The sequence below is a fragment of the Mugil cephalus genome, chromosome 3, assembly GCF_022458985.1.
Source record: "Mugil cephalus isolate CIBA_MC_2020 chromosome 3, CIBA_Mcephalus_1.1, whole genome shotgun sequence".
NCBI classification, from domain to species: domain Eukaryota; kingdom Metazoa; phylum Chordata; class Actinopteri; order Mugiliformes; family Mugilidae; genus Mugil; species Mugil cephalus.
This window is the reverse complement of record NC_061772.1, coordinates 19,087,879-19,115,638: the sequence shown is the minus strand read 5'-3', so window position 1 is coordinate 19,115,638 and position 27,760 is coordinate 19,087,879. Positions and strand designations below refer to the sequence as shown.

General features: G+C 40.6%; 1 protein-coding gene across 1 annotated transcript in view; it reads right to left on the bottom strand.

Annotated features, from left to right (window-relative positions):
* LOC125005460 (protein kinase C-binding protein NELL1-like) overlaps positions 1 to 27,760 on the bottom strand; it is a 221,566-nt gene that overhangs the window by 13,173 nt on the left and 180,633 nt on the right. The window contains exons 15-16 of the mRNA XM_047580815.1: positions 19,111 to 19,206; positions 8,942 to 9,082 (exon numbers count right to left, since the gene is read on the bottom strand). Coding sequence (XP_047436771.1) covers positions 8,942 to 9,082; positions 19,111 to 19,206 — 237 coding nt within the window. The remainder of the gene's footprint in view (positions 1 to 8,941; positions 9,083 to 19,110; positions 19,207 to 27,760) is intronic.

Genomic DNA, 27,760 nt, shown 5'->3' with positions numbered 1-27,760 from the left:
AAGCCAGGAACATTCAGGTTCTGTGATAACACAAATGATTGCAGAATTAAGCCTGGAAATGTAGCCCTTCTGAATAGTCATATATATATATATCTTACTTTAAATACCTAGCCTTTAGCAAATAAACCTCTCTATTAGCCATAGGCCACCAGGGATGAACTGAACAGAGGAAGGACAGTTAGCTTCACGTATTTCTGTAAGGACAATAAACAAGGAGACGTTTTTAGAAATTACAGCTAAATGTTGACTGCATGCAGGTAAATGAAGTTCACCCACAGCAGTCACATCAATTCACTGTGACACTGCTGAATATATACTCCAATTGATTGTAGGAATCAAGTCTGCTAGATACGGAGAGCGAGGGCAAAATAGCTCAACTGAGAATTTATTGTACCAGTGACAGACTATTTGCATACGCTAAATGAAATCCCCATCAGCCAGTCAGACATACAGTGACTCTGCTGGTGGAGGATTAATGCTCTTCATGCTACATTCACCACATTCAGCCACAAGCTGCTGTGCACAGATGAAGCATGCTCCTACACGCAGGATGTGAAAGACAGTGTTACAACCAAACACAAAAGCCCTTCGGAGAAACGAGCAGAGTCAACCATATGCAGAACTTCGACTCGCACCTACATGTGCCGTCGCCGTTAGACATGAAAACACTAATCCTGTGTAAGACAGCACACATTCACACAGCCACAGACATGAAGAACAACTAAATCCACCAGACAGATGTTGATAATTACATCAGAAAGCTCAGTATTTGTCTATTTAAATTATATTTCTTTGGTGTGTTTCCAGGCAAGCCATATGGAAAGGTCATGTACACCAGAGGGGGAGAGAAAATGATGTACGAAGCACGACTTGCAGGGAGACAGTGGGAGTTTACAGCGTATTATCCTCATCTTTATTCACAATCTGTTTATTAAAGCCACCTGTCTCCCCCCTAAAGCATTAGGCATAATAAACGCGTTTTGAGATGCAGCCTGTGCAGCTTTCCGTCAGAGCCATAAAGCAAAAGAACTGCCGCTGCCAGCTGCTCCGGTTCTCACCACGTCAATAAGCTGTGCAGCACAATGCATTGTAATACAATGCAATGGAATGTACTGCTGCATGGTGTAGTCAGCCCAATGAACGGCACTGCCACAAAACAGAACTTTAAACACAGTGAAATCAGCTCATTGTGGCAACTAAATAAAACACCCTGCAACACTTGCATGTTACAATGTACCATGTAACACAGTGTAATTTCAATGTCACTTTTGTTTATATAGCACATTTAAAAAGCCAAGGCCAACCAAAGTGCTTAACACACAAACAACTAACCACGATTCAACACAATACTGTATGCACACTGCAGAACACACAAACAAACAAACAAACAAAAAAATGTTTAGAAAGAAAATATCAAATAATGCAAGCTTAAAAAATGATGTTGGACACCTCTACATGATATCTTGTTTATTTCTGGGAACAGGCCTCTTTTCAGCAACTGGAGGAAATCAGTTGACAGATAAATATGGCTAATATATCTTTATTTTCATTTAAATTATATTTTAACTTAAAAGTGTTTAAACTGAAATGTAATTAAAGATTTACTTGGAACAGATCCTCAAAAGTGAAGCCCAAGCAAGTAGAGCTCCCCCTGGTGTCTGGCTGCAGTATAGGCAATAAACTCCACTCCTCCATGTTAGTGGATGGGACTGTGGGACTGGGGATGGGACTTTGTTTTTCTCCCCAAGGACGGTCTCTTTCTTTTTGGATTGGTTTCATCTTATTTAGTTATTTGATGCTAAGAAACAGGATGTGACATACCGTAATGGCGACCATTGCCATGCCATGCCAACCGCTCAAGCAGTAGTACAGCCAAAAAAGTCTGGACACGTTGTCCATATTTATACAGTTTATGACGTGGCGCCATGCTTCCAATTCAGAGAGCATTGCCTCCAATGCTACAAATAAACTATATTCATTACACATATCTTTAAATGAGGCTAAAAATGTGAAGAAGAAGGAGAAGCAGAGGGCGAAAGAATAGCCATGGCTAACCGCTAAAGCTAACAGACAAAGTTAATTAAGCGGGAACGGGATGTAAGATTCCCAATGAGCTATGGCGCGCAAGTGGTTGAGTAAATTGTGTGCAGGAATTCACCGCTACACACAGAAGGTTTTCATAATTTCACAGAAGATGAAACAATCGGTAAGCAGTGACACTGAGTGGTACAGAAACAGGAAGTGAGGCAAGACGCTTATTCACATGATGGAAGACGGATGGCCCTTCTAAAGCACTATCAGTGTTTTTGTGAATGCTGTTCTCTAAGAAATACCACAGAACTGCCAGGAAGCCTATGAAAAGTTATAAAAGCTTAGGCAACTCCTACTGACGGCGCAGCTTATCTCTATATATTTTCCAGATTTAAAAAAACGTGAACATGGGTGAAGTGTCTGCGTGATACTTGATAAACAGCCCTATCATGCCCAGACTGCAAATGCTTCACAGATAAAAGACTCTTTTAACTTCATGTGTCACATAGCAGGATGCGAGAGCAGTAGAGGCAGTCGCTCCACGTGCCAAACACAATTCAGCGCCAACGTAACAGCAAAACCACTTTGTTGTTCATTAGACTAAACAAAACATCCTTTAAGCCCTATCCAAGAGGCACACTTCCAATAACAATGAATAATTACCCAGTTTGTTGTCGAGTATTGACACCGTATTAAAGTTTTTGAACAAAATGAAAGTGATGCTTTGTGTGCACGATAGCTGATACGCACAGGCAAGACTCTCTGCTTTATTAAAATGTTATCCACTAATTTTTGCCACCTGTGCTCTGTGCTACTTCCTGCATGGCCATCACTTTACCAACACGCCTGTACTGCTGCTCTCTGCTCTGAGCCGGCTTTCTCATTACAAAACACTGCTTTATGTGTGGTTGACTCACAAGAGGCTGTTGTAGGGATATTGTGGAGGGAAACAAAATTCTGTTAAATTGTTATTCGTACTTATTTCCCCTGCCGGCTTCCAGTCTAATGCTACAGTTTCGGGAAGAAAAGGTAGAACTTATACACACATTTAGACATTACACTGTGACATCTGTATTTTCAGCCATAAGTGCTTTCACTAATCACACACACACACACACACACACACACACACACACACACACACACACACACACACACAGACACACACACACACACTTATCAGGTGGAGTATTCCGAAAGGAACCAGGATTCTGTTTCATGTTTGCATCCTTGTCGCTGCTGACTGCATGCACAGATGGAGCCAAGTCATGTAGCATAAACACAAACAAATGTGGCAATGAAAGTGAAAGCATCTTACTCTAGAAGAAAAACGAAACAAAACAAAAACAACAACTGAGTTTGGTCATTTGGTAATGAAATCACAAAATGTACTAGACACTTTAGTTAGGGGAAAAAAAACCCATAAAAATCCTCACGTATTGGGCTTCATAACACTGGTTAAATACATAAACAAGAGCAATTCAGATCAATTCAGGGGGAAAGGAAGAACTACATGATGATCAAAACCAAAGAAGTGGCTCTGATCTACAACAGAAGATGCCGAACCTCCACAAGAGACGCATCAAATCTGTGTTTTCCATTCATTCACTGCTGATTTGAGTTGTAAACATCACAGGCCCGGGCAGACAATAATCAGCAAACCAGGACAAGCCTCATAACCTTGATGCAGATGCACATGTAAACACAATCACTGATGGCGATAAAGTCCAATGGGAAGAGGCTGAGTGAATAAATCATCTACATCAGATATGTTACTTAAGCATTACCACAGAGGTGATAAATGGCTGCATCGAAACACAACAGACTCGCTAAGAATTAATAAAACACAAGTGCTATAAATTGAACCTTTTGAATTAAAGGCATCTTACTGCCACCATTCTTCAATGGTGGGGTTTTTTTTTTTTTTTTTGTCGAAACAATTCTTACATATTACGTTAATATATTACATAACATTTGGTTTCTGAGGCTCTGAGGAAAAACATGATCAAGTACTGAACGCTTACAATTTAAAAGATATGTATTAAAATTTTGTAGCATTGTCCTTAGTGGCAGATGGAAGCAAGAGTCAACCTGGAATCATTTGCAGGTTTGCAAAAGGCTCAAGAATCAGACGCTTCCCCAGTTATTCGCTAAATAGGTTACTTCTGGTGGAGCACATGTGCCAGAATGTGACACTGAAGTGATGTTGTGGAACATCCTGAACATGAGGACCAGAAATGGATGACACTGCAAAAATGACTTTCTACAGAAGCTGTGACACATTGGCCATGGAAAACATTGGAGTCCACAGTAGCTGTCATGAATTCAAACCACCATTGCTCTCATAGGAGAAAGTCCCAAGCTTTCACAGACACATTTACACTCTACAGAGAGTAGAATTTACCTTTAAAAAACCTCCTTAATTTCTTGCTAAAACATCCAAAGCTGTTTTCCTTAGCTTTGTGTTTGTAGTATTAAAGCACCTTAGATAAATAGTGACATAATAGAAGTGGATTTGGCTGACACCGTGTCTGCCTGAAGGCTCAGCTCTGTAGTTTTGTGCAACAGATTTGACTCTGAACCCAGTTAACTTCATCACCATGCAGGCACACTTGGAAGAGGATTATTAATAGAAAACCATTAATAATATTTGCAGGAGAAGTTGTGTCTTACAGGTGGCTGTGAATTAACAGACAGATCGCTAAGTGGACAAGGGACAAAAGCACAGCTCTTACTTTTACAGGGAATAATAAACGACAACGGCAAAACTTTTGCAAAGAGTGTGAGCTGGTGACTTCCTCAAACAATGTTCTGCAAGGCAATAATGTCTAGAAATGTGATACGAAGCCGATGTAGAGTAAAGTCTGACATTTACGGTACATCTGTCTTATCACTTTCATTAAGAACAGAGTGTAAGTGAAACCACTTTCTGGCAAAATCTGCTGAAATCCTGCCACCGCTATCCAAGTAAATAAATCAAAGCAGATTGCTGAAGTTGCATTTTGATTTAAAGGTTAAGCGAAGGCAAGAGCGTCTCACTCAGCCAAGCGTTTGCCGCATCCATTACAGCTTTAAAATCGTGCAGAGGGAAAAATAAAAGCTGCACCTTTATGGGGATTTTATTGAGAAATATTTGGATATTTGAAGTTCCTTCTGCCCTCCAGGTAAAAAGTCATGCGTGATATACTGGGCAATTGAGGGTAGTGATGATGAGGTACCGTCAAAAGTCGCAGAAAAACAAATTCCTCCTCAGATTATCTGTCTTGTGTTAATGTGAAACATTCAACACAGCATATTACATTCTTGGATTCAAATAACAACTTGATTTATGCTTCATTGTGGCTTCCTCAGTTCTAAAGGGGAGCGTGCCTATGTTCCCTGGGTCCCTAACCCTAACCCTAACCCTAACCCTAACTCTTTTTTAAAAAAAGGGTCCTATGTTCCCCGGTCACATAGGACCCGGGGAACATAAGGATGATCCCGTTTTAAAGGACCATTGGGTAGTCTAAATAGGAACATCAGTCCCCCCCCCCCCCCCCCCCCCCCCCCACCCCCCCCCCAGTTTCTGATGAGCTACATGCACAGATATTCCTGTTTGAACCTCAACTCCTTACCAGTCCTTTAGAACTGAAGGAGCTACTGGGATAAGTTGTCAAAGATCTTCAAGAAACTTTACAAATCCAGAGGTTTTCCTTTAACATCTATGGATAGATTTATACGTCTGGGTCAGATCTACAGTGGGGGAAATAAGTATTCGATCCCCTGCTGAATTTGTAAGTTTGCCCACTTCCACAGAAATGATCAGACTCTGGTTTTTATGGTTGTTTACTGGTTATGGGTATAGACAGAATATCAGTCGAAAATGCATAAAAAACACACAATCTAAAAGTTATAAATTGTTATGTATTTTATTAAGGGAAATAAGTATTTGATCCCCAAGCACAACACAAGTCAGTACTTTGTAGAGAAACCTTTGTTGGCAAGCACAGCGATGAGACGTTTCTTGTAGTTGGTCACCAGGTTTGCACACAGCGCAGGAGGGATTTTGGCCCATTCATCTTTACAGACAGTCTCTAAATCCTTCAAGTTTCTTGGCTGCCTCTTGGAAACTCGGAGCTTCAGCTCCCTCCACAGGTTTTCGATCGGGTTAAGGTCTGGAGACTGACTAGGCCACTCCATGACCTTAATATGCTTCTTCTTGAGCCACTCCTTTGTTGTCCTGGCAGTATTTTTTGGGTCATTGTCATGTTGGAAAACCCACCCACGAGGCATCTTCAGTGTTCTTGCTGAGGAAAGAAGGTTTTTGTCCAAGATGTTACAGTACATGGCTGCATTCATTGGCCCCATAATGCGGTGAAGTTTCCCTGTACCCTTTGCTGAAAAACAGCCCCAAAACATGATGTTTCCACCTCCATGCTTAACCGTGGGTATGGTGTTCTTTGGGTCATACTCACGTTTTTTCATCCTCCAAACACGGCGGGTCGAGTTAATGCCAAATAGCTCAACTTTGGTTTCGTCAGACCACAGCACTTTCTCCCAAGCCTTCTCTGAGTCATTTAGATGTTCACTGGCAAACTTAAGGCGGGCCTGTACATGTGCCTTCTTGAGCAGGGGGACCTTGCGGGCACTGCAAGAGTTCAATCCATAACGGTGCAGTGTGTTGCCAACTGTTTTCTTGGTGACGGAGGTCCCAACTGCTTCCAGATCATTAACAAGCTCCTGCCGTGTTGTTTTAGGCTGCTCCCTCACCTTTCTCATCATCATCCTCACTCCATGAGGCGAGATTTTTGCGGGGAGCTCCAGACCAAGGACAGTTGATGGTCCTTTTATGGGTCTTCCACTTGCGAATAATGGCACCAATAGTTGTCACCTTCTCACCAAGCCTTTTGCTGATGGTTTTGTAACCTATACCAGCCTTGTGCAGGTCTACAATCTTGTCCCTGACATCTTTTGACAGCTCTTTGGTCTTGCCCATGGTGCTGTAGAAGTTGGAATGTAAGAAACTGATTCTTAGAGCAGGTGTGCTTTATATACATGACGAGTTAAGATCAGGAGTATTGGTAATTAGTTGACTGAGCACAGCTGTGTGCCACATGCGCACCAGCCAATCTGTAGGAGCCTGAATTCTAAGTGAATTGTTGGGGATCAAATACTTATTTCCCTTAATAAAATACATAACAATTTATAACTTTTAGATTGTGTGTTTTTTATGCATTTTCGATTGATATTCTGTCTATACCCATAACCAGTAAACAACCATAAAAACCAGAGTCTGATCATTTCTATGGAAGTGGGCAAACTTACAAATTCAGCAGGGGATCAAATACTTATTTCCCCCACTGTATACCGTGGCACAAGCTATAGGCTGACATGCACCTCCATAGCAACATAGCTGTACGTCGCATCCAAAACAACTGAGATTGGTCTGAAATACATCTCCCTCATCCACGATTCCCAGCCAGCAGACAAGGACCTTCTCCTTTCTACACAGCATCAGACGTCTTTTCTCTGTTCTGTTTTGCAGTAATTTCAATAAAAGCAAAGTTTGTTAAATATTTATTAGTTCGAAATCGGACTTGACCCTTGCTCCGACTGCATTTGTTGGAAGTAGACAGAGAAACTCAACACAACTGTCCGGCCGCCAACCCGTATTATAGCAACATAATTACAAAATGATGTGAATTCAGCGGTGTAAGCCTCTCACTCAAGCAAGGACAGGCTCTGCGTGGAGCGGTTGCAGAAGTATAAAACAAGCTTTAGGTGGGCTTCGAGGACAAAACAACGGAACCTCTGATCTGGCCGGTTGTTTTCTTTTTTATTTATTTATTTTTTTTCAAAGCTGGCTGCATAAAATGTGCATTATTCATGACCACCTACTCCGACTGGCTGGATGTATGGTCAAAGTTTCACTTCCAGCCAATTACAATACCGTCTAATAAACAACATAAATTTCCAAACATAAAAAAAAGAGTTTCGGTAAATCCTATCTAAGGTATTCTTGCCATATTGCCAGAGTAGTAGAGCCAGAAGTAGCATAAAAATCCTGGACGCGAGTGGGCCTCTGCTAAAGATTTCCAGGATGTTGTTAGCTAGTTGTTCTTGATTTTCACACTCCAAGCACTCATAAGAACCACATGAACTTCGCCTGATGGCATAACACACACAAAAAAAAAAAACAATCACAGCAGTTGCAGATACTGTTAGTGGCCTGTTTGGTGCAGCAGACATGCTAAAATATTGCAAATGTATTAATATAGTTCTTCCCTGTCTAAAAATAAATAAAAAATAAAAGTGATTATCTATTGAAACAGCAGAGAGGAAGCAAGTTAAAAAGTGATTTAACAGATAAGACTTCCCCTGTACTTTCCTGTTGCAGTGCATCATCAACACTGTGTTCTAACACAGGAAACACATCGGCCTGGTGCTCCCGTCTGCTGGTCTTTAACACTGCCTTTCTCTCTGCCTCCGTATGCTAACACAAGGGAGACGGCACAAGATGCAAATATCTAACAGGACGTGGCTGACATGTGTTCCTCATGAATACCTCATTAGGAGTTATGTGTGGGTTTCACATCATGTGCTTAGATCTCAGGCTTTGAAGGTGTGAAGACCTCTGATTAGCCTCCTTGTAAGCCTCTTTGAGGGCATGTTAGATCATAAACACATACATTACACCGCAGCCCGTGCTGATGCCTAATTTTGATTTTCAGTGGATAAATGAGACAATTAAGCAATCACATAGGAGACTGGAGAAAAGGGAGATCTGAAGAGGGAGCCAGGCAGCGACAGTATTCAGAATTCTTCAATAATTGGACACCAGAAGAGAGCTGAGGAGCTGTGGGCGCACAGAGGCCGAGGAGCTGGTATTTCCAGCGGTGATAAGCACGCTTTCAATTCAGCGTATGCTCACCAATGCAGGAGCTCCCATCGAGCAGGTAGGAGCCATTGTCATGGAAACCACTTCTGCATTCACAGTGGTACCAGCCGGGCAGGTTGATGCAGCGGGAGTGGTTGTGGCACTCAATCAGGCCCTCCGCACACTCGTCGATATCTGAGGACACAGACACATACAACAACAGTCAAAATGATTTCCTGGCAACCTAAGAACCTTAGCTGATTTGTACTGTTTGATGTTTTGCCTTTACTTTGATCTGCGCTATTTGCAACAGTGGAGGTTCATCCAGTCAGAACAAACCGGTCCCCCCCACAGCAGAGCTGGGTCACCGGCTGCCCACATTAGACAGTCAACACCTCTGCAGCCTCCTACAGCAGGAGTCAATGTCTTTTCAAGCTCACACCCTTTGGAAACAGTTGTTTTCTATTGTGCATTTTCAATTCAAGCTCCTGGCTCACTTTGGCTTTGTCTCTGGTGTACAGCTTGCATACACATTCCCAGCCCAGAGGTCTAAGGTCTCTGAGCCTTTCTCAGGAGAATAAATCTCTCTCATCCATAATGTATCGTTCTGAGGTCTGCTGCTTATACACAGCAGTCTGACTTCTGGCTGCCAAACTCAAATTGTGCGTGCACCTTGGTAAAAGTGGATCTTCAGTCACACCTCTAATGACCTAAATGCAAACCACAGCAATGGATGGAAGGTAGCGAGGAACTGTCCATTAAATGTCTGCGTGTCTCATATTGGATAGAGTGTATAACTGTGGAGTATTGACGTAGTTTTTTTTTTTTTTTTTCCAGATTCTGCAGATGTCTCCTGCTGTTGACTGAAGACGTCCTGGGATGATGAAGTGTTGTACCGAAGCTAATCCATTTGCCTATTAGATGGTTTCGGCGAAAATCTGGATGCTGGGCTATGCACTCCAAGCATCTGGCTCCATTTGAGATTCAGTTCATGTTTGTACAATAGTTCAACATAAAAACCAAAAACGGTCGGAAACGTCAAATCGCTTTAGGTTCGCACGAATAATTCAGTCTTATAAACCTTAAAATTATGGACCAGGGAAAATAACACGTGGCAAATTTTGAGGCCTTGACTCATGTTTCAGATAAAAATGGTCAATAGGGGTGCTTGGATTGTGATTCTGAGCTGAACGCCAGTTTTTTTTTAATTCTTGCTTGCATTCATACTTGACTTTCATGAAACCATCGGATCTCTCCAAGATGCCTGAGGCTGTTATGATAATATTGATCTCCTTAACAAGCAGGCACAATTCTTACAATTCATTACAAAATAATAATAAGAAAATTGCAAACCATTTTTTGTTTGAGAACAATAAGTATATTAGAATGAAAATATGAGGTCGCATATTTATACACATTAAGAAATGTAGTGATACAACAGATTCCACTGCATGAGAGTGAGGTGAGTAAGGTAACATTTTATATTTTATCATGAATAATTGTTACTGCTTAAGCCCTGTTTTGAAAGTCAGTTGGTGCCATGGCCCTGTCCAAAGACCACATATATAGTTACCTGTGTGCAAATACAAGATAGACTCAGGCTGAGTCTGTTAGCAGAGTGTAGTTGTGCAGTTGGCCTGCTGCACTATCGGTAATAAGATGTGACAACTGCCAGGAGGGTTGCCCTCCGTCAGCTTCTCAGGTCAAAGATTCTGTAAGAGTAACACCGAAAGATTCCCTCTCTGACATCCCACTGAAACATCCTGAGATTAGAGGTGGCGGCGGTTCGCTGAGAGCAGCTAACCCTCTGACAAAAGAGCAGCTCTGCGCGGGTGCACGAGGGGTCACGCTGTACGTGTATGTGCTCGGGCTGGTGCATAGAAAAGATGCGATGACTTAATCCTGCGAGCATCAGATCTCTTAAACAGGTAGCCGGTACAACATCGACCTCAAAATACTGACCTCAATTCATAGGATTTATTTTTACACTTTTCAGTCCAACCGTGGTCACAATTTAATTACACGAACATTTTTACACTGAGGAAACACTATTCAAACACTTTAAATTGAAGCTGTTGACCTCCTCGCCCTCAAGTCGACACACTGCAATGAATGTGTTTACTTTTGCATCTCTGCTGCACAAATACAAAAAAAAAAAAAAAGAATTGACTCAAAAGAATCCCCTAGATTCAGGTACCAGCAACAAGGGCATGATCCTATTTGCTACCCAGGTGCGATTTCTTTTTGCCGAAACTGCTTTGCTTGTTAGAATGCATTCAATGTATGTACAATTTTGTATTGCAGGGCTGCCTCAGTCCTTTTTACAGATATTTTAAGAATAACACCACACACAACCAGTAGTATTAAAACATAGTTAGCTTTTTCTATTCGCGAAATGTCCTTGAGATTCAGTGCCTCTTTTGTAAGAGAGACCTGAGAACAGACCACAAGAATTTCTTTCGCGCTAAACAACCTTTACACACAGATGTTCTTGCAATTAAGCAAAACACTTAAAGGGACAGTGCGGCCTTTGTGAAAGCACTGGAAAAAAAGGGGGCAGGAGATAAAAAGTGTAATTTGGGTCTAATACATAGCAAATACATTTTTGCAAGGATGACTTCAGTCATTTTAGGTAGTTAATATAATAGAGGATGTGACATCATGATCACTACATCCCTGGGAAAATAGCATTGTATTTTTGCATTAGCATATTTATATACAGTCTATGATTTAAACTCATATATCAGATCATTTTATGCTTCCATGTAAACAGTTACGTTGGCATTTCCATTTGTTTTCTTCTCCTATACTCTCCCACATACAGTTTATTTCTGTTTTTGTTGCCTGCATATCTATATACGCTCTATTTTTCTGACAGAAAAAGGAATTCAATGGGTAGGAGAGGCAGCAATCAGTAAAATATTCTAAGCATCCCTCTCTGATAGCATAGCTGGCAGGAGAACAAAAATGCGTTAAGCAGCTTCTTCAAAGATTGCCCGTTGTATGCACTTAAAGTTGAGCAATGAACTGACATAAAAAATAAAGCCACTGCTCGTCTAGGTACCACATACTTTGCATTAGTTTAATGAAATTATGCTACAGTATTGTCAATGCCAAGCACAATGAGAGCGGAGATTTTCAATAACGTGAATGATTCCGTGAGTCAGTCCTTTTGTGTTGCCGTATGCGTTAACGGAAATGTCACACTGATGAGTGGATATATGGAAAAAGGGAAAAAGCTGGCCGGCTATAAACTGTCACCAAGCCTTCACAGCCAACAGAATGATTTAGCTAGTACATTATGGCAAATGCTTTCAATTCATTTGTGTGTGAAGAACTCTGAATGAGTGCAGATGCTGATGGAAAATTTCTTCTTCTTAAGTGTCTTTCAGGAGCGCAGGAACACGGGCCTACAAGGGACATGGCAACTGTCTCCCAGTTTATCTCCAAGAGCGTGGTAACCAGTATTTCCACGCAGACAAAGCCTCCCTACTTCTGTCGAGCAGATTCAATACATAAGGCTTCAAGTATCGTATGGTGGAGAGCATAAATATGTTTTAAGATAATCCTTCACTGAGTATCAATATTTAATACCTCAATCTCTCTGTCTCTGTCTTCCCGAACAATCAAAGAACATAAAAAAAAAAACAGAAGCCCAAATCTCTCACTTAAAGATTAAATGGAACTTTTTTTTAATAGATTAGATAGTGAAAGGGATAAAAGCCTTTCCCTCCGCTGTCCATGGTGCTAATAACACATCATCTCAAAAACAAAGAACTGTCTAATGAAGTACCACACTTTAAATGTAATGAATGATCTAGTTTCATCTCTCACTTCATCTCTCTCTCTCTCTCTCTTTATCTCAGCGCTGTTGTACTTTATGGACATGAAACTGATATTTTTTTCTGGTTACAGTTCAGCATTACATCCACTTGCCACTATACGCAAGCATCATTGATGTTTACTTTTTAAATTTTCCATCTAGTGTAGGACTGGGGAGGGCACAGTTCGCTGTGATGCTGCTGGAGGTAGTTCTAGGGACGCAGTTCCCCAGCCCGGTGTACACGGGTCTTCCTGTGAGACAGTCCGTTAAGCAAAGTCTCCAGAGGTCAGCATGAAGGCATCAGGGTGCTACACCTTGAAAATGGGTCTGTTAATGTTAATGGCTAAATGATACTTAACCGCTATTAGAAGAAATTAGGATTCAAGGAGTCTCTGGGCATTTATGGGTCGTTCCTAACGGCCCAGCAACCTAGAGCTATTTGGTGAGTAACAAAATCTGTTCAGGAAAACTCAACAAGTCCAGCTTTGCTTTATGAATAATAAACAATGTGCAGGCTGAAAAATGAAACCAGTGTGGAAGCGCCAAAATCTGCATGTCCTCTGATGTCCAGTGGAGGCTGACACAAAGAGCACAGCCCCCACAGACCTCCATGTTACAATGTCCAACTAAAAATATTTGGTCTCTATTAGAGAAGTTCCTCATTCATGACAACTGTACAGGGAGTGTGTTTTTTTTTAAAATTTATTTATTATTTTTATAATGCATCAATTTAAAATAAATCAAGGCTTAAATGTATGCATCTTTAAGAGGGTGGCTGATTTTACAGGCTGGTGCTGTCACGGGCCACTAGCTGTCTGCCTTGGTCGCACCTACACGGCTCCATTCCTCTGTGCCTATTTTTGAATTAGCCATGAGTCAGGAGGAGTCTTGGGCTACAGCCAGAGACACTACGCTAAGATTTAAAGCCATTTTTTTTTTCCTCTGGGGCACATACAAGCCCTGTGCATAATATGGTGTGGTTGTTTCTAGACATGGCCTGGTGGTGGCACTAGAGGAAAGAATCCAGATGGAAACAAACATGCTCTTTAGAATTAGAAAACCTTTTCATTCTAATTCTAATGAGTATGAGTAAACATGGTGACACTAACCAATCTCACCAAGCTTTAATAATCTATATGATAAATAATCTACATTTTGATGCATACTTATCTTAGTCCAAGCCGATTTTGCTTCACAGCAGCAATCGCAAACACAGAAACTCTTTTTTTATGAAGAGAACGTGTTGTTTAAAACCCCATCCATCAAAACGCCTAGCGAGACCTTTTTATTTAGATGTAATAAAAACTCACTCCATTTGCACACAGTCAATAATTCCCGATGCCCAATAGTTTTATGAAGCCGCTGGTGTGTGTACAAGTGAGTGTTTGCGACCAACCTCTCCGCTCTCTTCGCCTGTGGAAGTGAGGTGGATAGACGACCTTCCTGTGGTATGAGGTACAGTATGCTAGAGTACACGCACAAATGCACTCCATCAATCTTTGTTAGAGCCGTGGGAAGCGAAGGAAGTCGGGCGGCATTTCACATTTCCTTCTGTTTCCTTCCATTACAATGCAAACGAGAGCACTTAACACTTTTAGCAAGGCTTCACTTGTGCCCCCCATCAATGAATTTTCCAAATGGGGAACGGAGACTTTATGACGGGCCAATCTGCGACGAGCTGTGAGTTTTAGCTTGCAGAGGAAGCCTGGACTTAATCCACACATAGTTAAAATAATCCCTTCCTAGAGAGTCCTCCGGCCTGCTGAGCTCTGCATAATAATTACACTCATCTCAACCCTACTAACCTACTGAAACAACATCATTTACGTTAATGTGTTTGCAGACAGAAGTGACAGCCAGAGTTTGTTTGCTGCTACCTGATGGACTGTGACTAACTATGTTTAAAATGACTGTATTAGGGGAACAGTTACACAGTCAATCATTAATCAAGGTTTTTTTTTTTCTCGTTGTACAACCCTGCTACTGCGTCAGTAACGTCTAGTAAAATGTCAGAATATCACTCAGATTTACTGTAAGAGTTTTTGCACTTGTATTTTACCTCTAACTTTATTTTCTTTTTCAGACCAGCATGGTCGATATAAACACAATCATATCAATAAACACAGAACAAAAATTCATAAGCCAAAAGGCTAAAACACAGAAACAGGAGTCACTCAGTGTAGGCTCAACCAACACCTGGGTAACTTTGTTACCTGAGTCAGATAAGCTAGAAATCAATTTAAACATAAAATTCCGAAGCACTGCATATGAGGCGGGGACGTTGCTCTCAAACGTTTGGCTTGCACTTGTACACCTAGGAAGTTTAAGCAGTGTCCTAAAAGCATTATACGCCACCTGAAGCGTTTTCATTTTTGCTTTACTGTAGCTGCACCACGAGTGTGTTACACAGAGCGGTGTGCAGTAAGGGCTGAAGGGGGCTATCTTAACATCAGATCAGTGCACAGATAAAATATGTGTGCCAGCATGTTTTGTTGCGCACAGTTTACAGCACTGGCGCTGCACTTCATCGTCATCTTCGCACAGATCATCTCTGACAATGAATCTTAGCTTTTTCACTACATTTAGTACTCGATCAGACAGAAGGAAGAACGGAAAGTTCAGCTTCAGGTATTCTTTAGTTTCAAAAATCATGACAACACTCTTTTTAAACCTCATGACACCTGCACACATTATCCCAAGCAGATCATCAGCATACATCAGATGGTTAATTAGACTCTCCCGTGGCATACAGCCAGGCTTGCATGCATTTAACTTTTCAGAAAGCTCATTCATATGTAAATTAAAAAGAACAGGTGAAAGAATTCCACCTTGTCAAATGCCGTTGGTCAGGAGAGAATGCAGACTGATGCAGAGGTGGTTCTATTCCATCTGATCTGCATCGTTTGATGTATAAACCAACAATGTAAGATCCTTATCAGACATGGGGGAAACCCTCACTCTTGCAAATTTAAAAACTCTAACGTGAAACCAGCATTTCAGCGTGAAGTAGATCGTAACCACACATTCAACTACATCGACTGAAACGCTGCTGATAGAAAAGTTATACTTAGGCGCCAGCATATTTTGATCTTAGCGTTGGCAAAGTCAGTACTTTATCACTCAGCAATGTCGGGCCATTAAGTGCATGGACTGAAAATACAGTTGTTATATATATATATGGCATAACTGTTTCCAACACATTGCATTAACTGTGACTTAACTATATAATGAAATTCAGATTGTGTTGTGAAAGCTGCAAAAGGAAATACTCTGTCTACATAAGCAGGCTATCAACTCGTGACAAGTTAGCATATAGCATTACACTCCATAACTTTTTGTCTGGCAAATATAAACAGTCACCAGCTAAGCTAAAAATAAAAATTTAAGTGAAAAATGTTTCTTTGATTCTCTGATTCTTAATCCAACACATGTATGTGTAGTGACATTAGTAAGACCCCAGTGTGGGTGAGGTTTATTCCATGCTAATTGGAGGCTTACGCAGTCTGAGGAAGATTTTCAACATGTCTCATGCGTGGCTAGTCTTGAGAATATGAAACTACCCTTCACATACTGCTCAGAAGCTGATCCACCTTTACATTCAGATGTTTCTGACATCTTGTTTGTCAGTTTTACACTTCAAATTCAGCAGCGAGGAGCTGTACCCTCTGCAGTTTTGTTTTCTCCTCAAACCTCCAACACATGCTGACACAAGCGATGCCTTTTAGCTTTACTGCTCCTGCTCCAGCCCACACCCACCAAAGTCAACTACGGGAACTTTTTGTTTTCAAACAAGGAGCCATCTTTAACCCCAGCACACACGCTGTGATACATTATGTATTTACCATCGGCTGCTTTGACAAAGATGCACAGCGTCAGTGCTGGGTCAACTGCTGAGTTTTTAATTCCTTTGGAGTAAAACCTTTGAGAAAATAAAACACAGTGGATGTGTGACGGCTTAGTAAACCCACACTGAAGAAAGAAAGGCAACCGAGAAAGAAAGGATCAACATGGGAGAAGATGCAAAGACCAGAGATAAGAATTACTCATCCGCTTTATATTTTGATGCTCTCAAACGCTCATTGAGGTTCAGAAAACTGCACAGAACGTTAGAAGTTGTTGGAGCAGTGACAGGTTCAGGAAGGAATAGCAACAGACAGGCAAGGATGGAAGTGGAGCCAGGAGATGCAGAGACACATGTACTGTACATGAGAGACAGACAGGAAGAGGGCTCGGCAGATGGAGGAGAAGATTCAGAGAAGAGTATAGCGAGAGACACAGAACATGTCATGCACAGTGTTAAAACGAAAAACCGTCTGCACACATCGTACTAGTTGCCCATGGCAAGTCGTCAAGAGAAACTCGAAGACAGGCTGCACTTAAAGAAAATTTTAGTCATTCATCTTCATTTCACCCCCACACTACCCTTTTTTTTATTACTTTGATTTGTACTGTTAATTCAGTCATTTCTGCCCTAGTTTTTCTTGTATTCTCTGTCAGGCAAAACTTAATCTCCAGATATTAAAAAGGATGGATTAACACACGAGATAGAAAGCGACCAGCTTCTGTAAGGACCCTACACATCCGTGACATCACCTGTTTGAACTACTGGCATGAGGAAGATGTTATAAAATCCCTCCGCACACACATTTTTTTTTTTTTTTTTGTCCCCAGAGTTATGGCTGCTCCAAATCTATTGTATTCATGCTGCTGCTCTGTAAATAATCTATATCTATACTTTATGAAACTTTGCACAATACTGTATATAACTGTATATTCCATAGCCACATTTCCATATTTATATTGTTATTCATATCTATATTACAGTCTGTTCACTTCCATTCCATTTTGACTTTAAATATTTCCAAGTTTTACTACTGTTATTCTAATCTTTTTGAATATTGTTTTTACTGTGTATAATGAGCATCTTGCAGAGCTGTAAACAAAACATGTTCTGCAATGACAATAAAGAATATTCTATTCTATTCTATTCTATTCTATTCTATTCTATTCTATTCTATTCTATTCAAGTAAAGAGAATGAGTTTGAGCCGCAGATACAATGTTACCTAACTGGACATCAGATAATTGGTAGAACACCACTTAGACTTGGACTCAACTTTATTCATCCCTTTGGGATGACTCCCTCAGGGAAATTGTATTTCCAGCAGCTATATGCAAAAAAAAAAAGAGAAATAAACAACGTACAATAAACGTTAAACTCTTAGCTACGTATAAAAAACAAACAAACAACAAAAAAAAAGAAAAATAGAGACGAGCTATCTTGCCAGGTTAGTTATTCTTATTAATTATCGAAAGATATCAAAAATTCAGATGTGAAATGCACCTGAGTTCTTGAAGTGAATGGAATAAGTGCTTGAATATATGACTATATATATCTTTCTGATTAGCTTTAAAAACTTCAGAAAAGTTCAGAGAATAAAACAACAAATATTAGATTTCATATATGTAGTATGCTGTGTACTAGTAGTATACCAGGAGGCGTGGAGTGGTTACACTGCATACAGAAATGTGAACATTTCCATGTAACCTAAAAGGAAACCATGGCAACAAGCTGTAAATAGCAGACCTATGAATGCATGTAGTCCTCCGTGAGAGCTAGTGGATCACTTCTGTAAAATTAGACCTCTGAGACAGGTGGTTTAATAACGGAGCAGATGAATGGAGAGGAGATGGGTGAGGGAGGCAGACAAGATAAGTGACCAGAGACAATGAGGGAGGACGCAGTGAAGGGAAAGACAGGAAAGGGGAAAGAAAAAGGTAGATAGGGGAAAGGAGAGCAGGGAGTAGAAGAAATAATGGAAATATAAGAGGGGGATAAAGGGAGAGAGAGTGGAGGGAGGAAAAGGTATGAGGGGGTGAAGATGGTGATGATTGCACGATGGAAAAGAAGAAGTAAGAGCGGAAATTGTAGAAGAGGAGAAAAAAGAAATGAAGTGATTGAGAACAGAGAAAGAGGAGAGATGGGGGAAAGAAGAGAAGAAAACAAAATAGGGGGAACATATATTATGGGAGAGTAAAACCAAAGGCAGTGGAATAAAAAATGAGAAGGGAGGAGAGCAGAGGACTAAAGATGAAGGAAAGAAAGCACAAAAAGTTGGAGCTGTCCTTTGCTACAGCTCTCATGGGCTCCTCAATTTCTGCAGCGTCCAGTTTAAACACTTCAGAGATGAAGCGTAAATGTGTGTGTGCGTGTGTGTTTGTGTGTGAAAAACAGAGAAAAACTGAGAGTTTGGAGGTCTCAGTCTGATCTAATGACTTTCTCTGATCTCGCTTCTGAAACGCAATAAAAACAATATGATGCTTGTGCTTTGGTTTTGATTAGGAAAACTGTCTGGACAAACCAGACAGGTGAGAGGTCGGGTGGGGTCCTCCGGTCTTACCCGTCTCACAGCGGCGTCCAGTAAATCCTGATGGGCAAACGCATGTGTTGGGAGACACGCACGTCCCTCCGCTCCGGCATCCCTCCTCACAGAAGGCTGGGAAAAAGACAGAGAAATATCAGACTAGTTTCTCTTGATGTCCCGGATATCACAGCAGCAGCAGCAGCAGCAGCAGCAGCAGCAAAAGGCTTTGAATTCCTTCCGTTTAAGATTTTGCGAAGGCATTACGAGGTGCAAAGTGGTTCCCCTGACTATTTTAAAAGGAGTGTAACAGTTCTGTGAGGGAACACTGACATTCCCAAGTCATCCACACGGGGATATACTGTAAATGGTGTTTTTATGTTGCCGTGAAAGAAAAGAAGAGCCCAGAACGGTGACATCCCCTTCTCAGATTTAGTTTTCGTCTATTAACAGTTTGTGATGTGAATTTGTTCTTTCAAGTGGTTGTCATCTGGAAGACACTACATATTTCATTTAGTCGTAAAAATGATCAGAGCTACAGTGTGGAGATGAAATGTCCTCATGCATAGTGCTATGGAGATTACTCAGTTTTTTAACTTAACAATAGATTAACAAATGTACGGTTCACCTCAGACTGCGTGTCTCATAAATCTCATTTCCAGTTGCAAAGCTTTGCCAAACAGACTGACATCCCAAGTTACAGGCAATCTGGGGGGGCAAGTGGAAAATCTAGCAGGTAAGGAACCAGATATTTCCTTCAGGAGTTGGTGGAAACCAAATCAGAAGCCAACCAACAAACGATAACATTTCTGTGTCTGCTGGATGTGTAGATTTATAACGATTTCATAACCTCTACGGCATGTAAACTTAAATGGTAATGAAATATCGGTTGCGTGTTCATGGCTTGCTTACACTGACATCAAAAGCAAAACAGGTGAAAAGTGTTAATGCCTTTGCTTGATAAGTAAAACAGAGGGCCTATCAGAAGTACAGGTGAAAAAGTCGTGAAGCTTAGTCACTCGATGCCTTTACAAGAAAAAAAATACCTGAAAATGATGTCTTCCTTTTTCTTTTCTCAAAAAAACAAAAACCCAAAAAACAACTAGTAATGATAAAAATGCCTACCGCATGGACGGCACAAAGATGTAAGAGATTTCATTGTAGATACTGAGGCTTGGCTCCTGGCTAAGTGGACTGGTTTTATGTAGCCCATCTATCTTGATAACAGTGCGAGCACTTTACCAACTCTCACATTCACCCACTCAAACACACACATTCACACAGTGTGCAAAAGCTAGTCTGCGCACGGCGAGCAGATTTGAGGCTCAGTGTCAAGGACAAACTGTTCTGCCACCTGAGCTACTGTTGTTCGGCACTTCAAAGAAATGTGATAAATCCTGGCATGCACTGATCTGCTGCCTCACATTTTCTCTGTGCCTAGTGTTGCCTAGTGTTCCTGGTAAGCGTGTCATGGTGCCATGTAGATGAAAAAACAACAACAACAACAGAAAAAACAGGTCCTCAGGCTACACCTACATGACAACATGGATAATTTGCCAATGCCTTCCAAAATTGTCCGTGACTGTTCCAAAAATGGCTTATCAGTGTTCTCTGACCCACCACTAAATCTGGTTACATTCCCTCTGAAACAGCTAGAAGAGTACTATTTTTTTTTTCCACACATATTTACGATGTATCTTTAAAAGCAGATCAAATGAGGCCGTTTCGCATTTGAAACGTCTGCTTTTATTGGTTAGCTCATACACTGTAAATAAACATGGATGAAGGAAGTTTCCCAAAAATTAAAGTAAAGCAAGTAGAGCTCCCCCTGGTGTCTGACTACGATATAGGTCGTAAGCTCCACCTATTCCAAGTTAGTAGATGGGGCTTGGGCCAAACTAAATACATGTCAAATATTTGGTTTTTGAGGACAGTTTCTGTCATTTTAGGTAGTAAAGTGCTCTTTAAAGAGTGTAGTAAATAAATATAATAAATAATTACAGTGTATAATCCAACATTTCCTTGTAACTGGTGGAGGTAGAACAGGACAAACATACAAAAATACAAGTGAGTCTGGCAGAAGTGTGGGCAGGACGTCAATAACAAAGATCCTTGTGGCTCCACTCTCGGACCGTACTGCGGCTCAAAAACCCACAAGATGTTATCACCTGTATCGCCGGCAATGCAAGGCAGCGGGTATGCATTATCCATATTTATATACAGTCTATGTATCAGCTCAAAAGGCCTTACAAAGTCTCTTAGAGGTCCACTTTCACCAGAGGTTTCTTATCTGCAAAACATGTCCACTAGGAAAATTTCAATAAAAACTAAACCTATAATCCATATGTAAATCTTCAATGAGATTATTAGGGATCAAACAAGACAAATCACGTCTGCAACCTGACCAATTTAGATTTTGTTTAGGTCAAGTTATGCGCAGTTGATGACAACTAGATCATCACCATCACCGCCTTTTGTTGGAGGCAGACTCTCAGTGAAAATGGCTGCTTTCCTACGTGCACATCACGTGTGATGCATGAACACAGCTGAGACAAACACACAAAGGAAAATAAGCAGATGGAGGAGCCAGGGAAAAACTACACAAAACAGAAAGAAGAGACAGCGAGAAAGAATAGTTGCACAGTACTTAAAGCGGGGAGAATTAAACCAAAAAGAGGGCAGACCTAATTGAGCAAGTTCATTAAAGTGAAATTACTTGAGTATCTCTAAGCTTAATTAATGACGTGATTTAAAAGATGAGCCTTAATGGGCTGAAAAATCTATTTATAGCCACATGCATTGGGAGCGTAATATCTCTGTGTGTAATCTATGTGCAGCAGCTTGTCTTCATTTGGTTTATGAATCCAAAGAAAGATCATTTGTCTGAATAAATTATCACTGTGATGTTTGGAAAAAAAATGGACTAAATATACAAATCAATGCAGTGCAATAAATAAAAGCAGAGTTCCGTGCCAGAAGCTATTAGAGTTATTAATCTGACTGGTTCCACTATTTAAGAAGTTCTATCAGGCCCTCATTAGGAGCCTGATTGCCTCTGTACTAATAAACCTCACACTTAAAAATTAATTACACTTATATTGACTCAATCTATCTCCAGCTTTAATTATCATTTCACCACCATCAGCATAATGTCGTCTGCCTATGGAACTAATGACTTCCAAGATGATGAGGGGGGTTTCTCTGAGGAGCGTGGGGGAGCTTTATGGCCGAGGGCAATAGTTTTCTTGCCAAAACAAAAGCCCCAATTTCCAGCTGCCTCCTGTATTTTATTAATGTCAAGAAATGCCATAAATTAAAACCAGTGGCTTACAACAACTTTTCACTTCAGTGGAGTTATTCTATAGACCAGTAATGATAACAAATACAATGAAGTCAGTCAAACCCTTGGATTAAAATGTTTTGATAAAAATTCAAACATCAATGTAGAGCCCATAGCATTGTATTACAGTTATTACATCAGCATTGGTTCACTTTGAGATCCCTGCTGTGATGCCTAAACATCTGGATCGGATGAATGTTCAGAACAAGATATTACATGTTGATCACCCAGAAGCTTAAATGCAACAACTTGCAGTATACTACAACAAACAAGCTCAGTGTGGTGGCTTCGCCATCTTGTAAATGCCTGACTCCCAGCTAATTCAAAAATGGACAAAGAGGTGGAGGGTGAATGCAAGTGGGCGGAGAACGCTGAGGCAGACAGCGTCCACCTGTCACTCAAAGCAGCCACAACCTAAACTATGCACAACTTTAAGCTAAACAGGCGAGTTATATAAAAAAAATTCACCCCGATGCAGGCACACCCTTCCTTTCAAACGAGATTCAGTGATGCAACTGCATTTTTCAGTTTTTCTCTTGCATCACAATAATGTTCCTTCATTCAATTTAGGTTGGAATGGTTGGAAGAGTATTTGCACTTGAAGTCGGTTTGTTATTTCCGATGGATAAACAGATCTCTGGGGCTTTGAGAGGTTGCTTTTTTTCTTCTGCATAGATTATAAGTGAACAAAATATGTGTTGCCACTATGAAACGCAGAAATGAAAAAGAAAAAAACAAAACAATTGAAAGCAGTTCTCTGTATTCTGTACCATTCCTCCCCCATTCAAATGGCAAAAAGGACTGCTTACTGATGCTACTAATGCTACTAATTGCTACTGCTAATTATTAATGCTACAGAAACTCCACAAACCTAAAGCAAAGAATCTAAACAATAGTTCACCTCTATCCTGCATTTCCTCTTCCATTAGTAGCAATTATTATTTACAATTTTCTCCTATTTCTTGTCTCTGCCTCCTCCCCATGTGCCACTTTCGCATTACGAAATACCAACCGTAAGGACGAGATGCCCTTCTTCACCGGGAAGAGTTCCCTTGACCTCGAGGTAAACCATCTCACTGCTTAACCGAGCCCGTTGCTGACTCGTGACTTCTCGAGGCATGCTTATAACTCTTCTTATAACCACAGATTTGCTATTTGATTTTCCCATTACAGTCCCAGATTGCTTTCCAGTGGGTGGTGAGAATGAAATCACTCCACTCTGTGCCACGGCTAACAGCCATATTCACGGTTGTTGGGTGTCCAAAGATCTATCTCAGAATTAGGAGCAAGAGTATCACAGAGAAAGACGTGAATATTCCGCAAACTCAAGAAAGTAAGAAGGAAGAAATTAAAGGGCATTTTAATTCTATAATAATTAGCATGCCACAGAGTATAGCACAGCTCAGATATCATTAGCCTCCCGATAATGTTCTCTCTTCAGGAGTTTAGAGTTGATTTTGTTTCATACTTTTAATATGGATTTGATGAATTAATCAAATTACAACATGTAATGGGAAAAGGGGCACTCTAGAACTAGTGAAGAGTATTACGAACCTCACAGAACAGTGCACTTGCATTTCAGTGAATAATCTCTTCCAATCTGAAGAAGAAACTTCCCCAACTTGATTAACAATTCTGTTATTCATATATTCGCATTCACAATCCAAACCCAGACATTCAAACCCCCAGAGAAAGCACTCAGGTGACGGTGGACAGGAAAGAAAAATCCTTTTAAAAGAAGGAGGCCTTGAGCAGAACCCAGTATGAAAACCCATCTGCTTCAAGCCAGACATGTAGAGAGACAGACAATTAGGAAAGTGAGACAGACGAGAACAGCAGAAGCAAGTAGACAACTTCACAAATAGAACATCTGGATAAAGTATATGTGCAGCACAGAAGTGAACAATAGATCAACAAGACCGTTTGCGGTGTCAATAGAACAGGGCAACAGGGCACACCCACTCAACCAACACCTCATCCCATGATCATGAGGTTGGAGAAATTCTGACGAGCTTGTATGGGAAAGGGCTTAATACCTGCAGTCCCAGTCACCTTGAATAACAGGAATCAAGTAAAGTCTAAAGCCTTATTGTCTATATACACATGATACAAACGAGAGTGCAGTGATGATCATGTGTCTCCTGGAACCTTTGACGTTTTCCCCAAATGGAGCAAACATCTGTAGATGTTAGATCAGGTTTTTACATATTTATGTGGCAGTAATACTTCATATTTAACAGATCATCAAATGTTTTCACCACCCCTGTCAATCCTGAAACTGAAACTTTGAACTTTGAATCAGGGCCGTTACATGAATTATTTTTATTCTGATTGGACTACTGTTATTGGTGGGATACTGGTGTCCATGTCAATTCAGCAGTTGAGATGTGTAATATTGAATTATTTTTTTTCTCTCCATTTGGTTTAAATATTTTGTGTCTGCACCTAAAAAGCACCATGTCCAAAAGAAGCCATTAATATCTCACCCTTTCTACTGAAAGTTGTACATCAAAGCTTAGAAAATTCTCAAAACAAGGACTGCTGAATAATGGAATACCTTTTTATTAAACAGTTCATATTAATCATCAGCATATGAAGCTTTAACAACTCAATATTTTGATCAGAGTCAAGATTCAGTATTAAACTAATTTTCTTTTTTGTGTAGTCTCATTTAATTTTTGGTCAAAACGTAAATAAGGTTTGTTTTTTTTTTCACACTGAGTTCTCTCATTTGTGTTGAATGAGTATGAATGGTAGAACCGTGCTCTCTCTCTCACCCTCTCTCTCTGAACTGCTATACATAAAGGGTCGTCCTTGGCCATATATGTACCTTTTACCCATATATGCGTAGAGAATGCTGATATGAGATATGAAGCATAATCAGTAAGTGTGGAGCAGCCAATTGCATGGTGAATTTAAGCAATTACACTGGGTTCATATTTGAAAATCCTCACCACCCATGAACCCGACTGCACATCACTGCTTTGAATCACATGTGAACAGCAACATTTGTAGGAGAAGCCACTGAATTGCATCGTTGAACATTTCACTGGTGCTGATATTAACTAGTCAGCCACTCTCATGTCTGATAACCTTGTCTGATAAGCTCACTACACATCATGACCTGACCTTTACCAAACAGCGTATAGACCATGCAACAAACTAGCTGTTGAGGAAAGTTTAGCAGCCAAATAATCTTTTTATGAGTTCAAGCACCAGTCATACCTTGATCTGTGTGAGCGTTGGGTTCTTAATGAGCCTTAAGTCAGTTTCAGTAAAGGGAACCACCCCCTGAAGGCAACATGAAACTCCACACCAGACAGAAGCTGAAGTAGCCGCTCTGAAAATCTGCATCGACGAAAATGATGCTATATTGTGGTTGTGTTTCCATTGATTTGCAGCTTTCCTGCCTCCTAGAGGGCAAAAATCTATTACCAAGCACTTCCTCCAACAGATGCTGATAGCAAGAAGGAGGGTGAGGAAGCCCAATAAAATGCATCGTAGAGGCCTCCTGAAAACATCATCCATTAGCTCTGACTGAGGAACAGAGGGGTATCTAGATAATGGATGCTAAATATCTTCTTGACTCTATTTTCTACAAACCTGATTTCAGAGAAAGAAATAAGCCTACCCACTCTTAGGTTTGTCAGAGTGATCATGTGTGTGTGTGTGTGTGTGTGTATCTTCACTGCTAATGAATACACATCACCAGTCTTAAATGAAGAGGCAGAAGTCCGCTGTTTACAGCCGGCAAGAGAGAGCCAAAAAACGCTTCAAAGAAAGAATTAATGCCAACCCGTTTACTCATACAAATGCTTCACACATCAGATTAAAGGTAGTTCACCCTTGCCTGTACTTTCTGTTGGCCATTTGCTGAACATCACAGATAATGACTGCACTTACAAGACAATAAGGACTCGGGCCAGGCGGTTGGCATGGATTAAAGACGCATTAAGGGAGATTTTTACTGCCATAATGTATCTGCAGAGGGTTGAAAGGGTGGCTGTGATCGATACTGCTGACACGACAATTAATTCAACCAGGTGCTCTTGGAGATTTCTCACACTGGGATGAGGCTCCACACATTTCAAACTGCTCAAGGATGATGCAGTGAGAGCGAGGGACCTCCACTGAACCCATTTGGATTTCCAAGTAAAAATACAAAAAAATTAAATAAAACTACAAGGGTGGCATAGCATTACCTCAGTATTGTTCTCCCACCAAAGGCTATCCGTATGCTCCAGATGCTTCCACTTGTAATATGTTCCATAACACATCCATAGCTTAATTAACTTCACTTTTGCATTCAGTCCAGGTGTTTGATCTTTAATTAAACAATGCATGGTTACTCTCATTTGTGTTGAATGAATATGAATGCTGGAGCTGCAATGGAAAATATTGTCTCTTTAAGGCTCTCCTCTGGCCAGATATATACCTTATATAAACCTATGTGTGCGTAAAGAATGCTGATATGAGATATGAAAGATAACCAGTTAGTGTGGAAGCAGCCAATTGCATGGTGAATTTAAGCTATTACATTGGGTTCATATTTGATGATGTACTGCAAGCGAGGGACCTCCACTGAACCCATTTGGATTTCCAAGTAAAAAATACGAATTACAAAGCAAATCCATTAATACTGTATGTAGGGTGACGTAGCCTTACCTCAATATTGTTCCCCCTCCAAAGGCTATTCCTAGATGCTCCAGACACTTCCGCTCAATATGTTCCATAACACATTCGTAGCTTAATTAACTTTACTTTTGTATTCAGTCCAGGTGTTAGATCTTTAATTAAACAAAGCCTATCAGAGAATACGTAGCTGTAGTGCGTGTGCAGAGACAGTTTGCCTGCATAACCAGATGGCAGAAGAGGGTTGAGCTAACACCGAAGTGCTATTAGTCAATGCTAGACAGGGATACTGGAAAATATGAGCAATCTGACAACCATTTTTTTTTCTTATCTCACATTTTCGAGGAGTAAAACAGCTCTTGATGTTTAAATGCTCTCCTGGGATTATTAGTTTCCCCTTTCAAGCCTTCAGGGCAGCGTGTTTCTCTTTTTCTATCTATTTATTATAGTGGAGAAATACTACTACATTTTCTTGTGTACACAGTCGTCCGTAAAACTACACAGCTCTCCTTAGTGCCACTTTAAAGAAAGAGGATTGCTGTCCTGAGAGTTGGACTGATCTCTTAAAAGCATGTTCTATAATCCTAATCCAAAGTCACACTTTTATAAATATCCAAAAAATAAGAGGCTGCCTTAAAAAGTATACATTTGCTTTATCTTATACGCTCTCGCTCGGCTCCGTGCGCACGATGATCCGTTGGGTCACGGATTAAACAT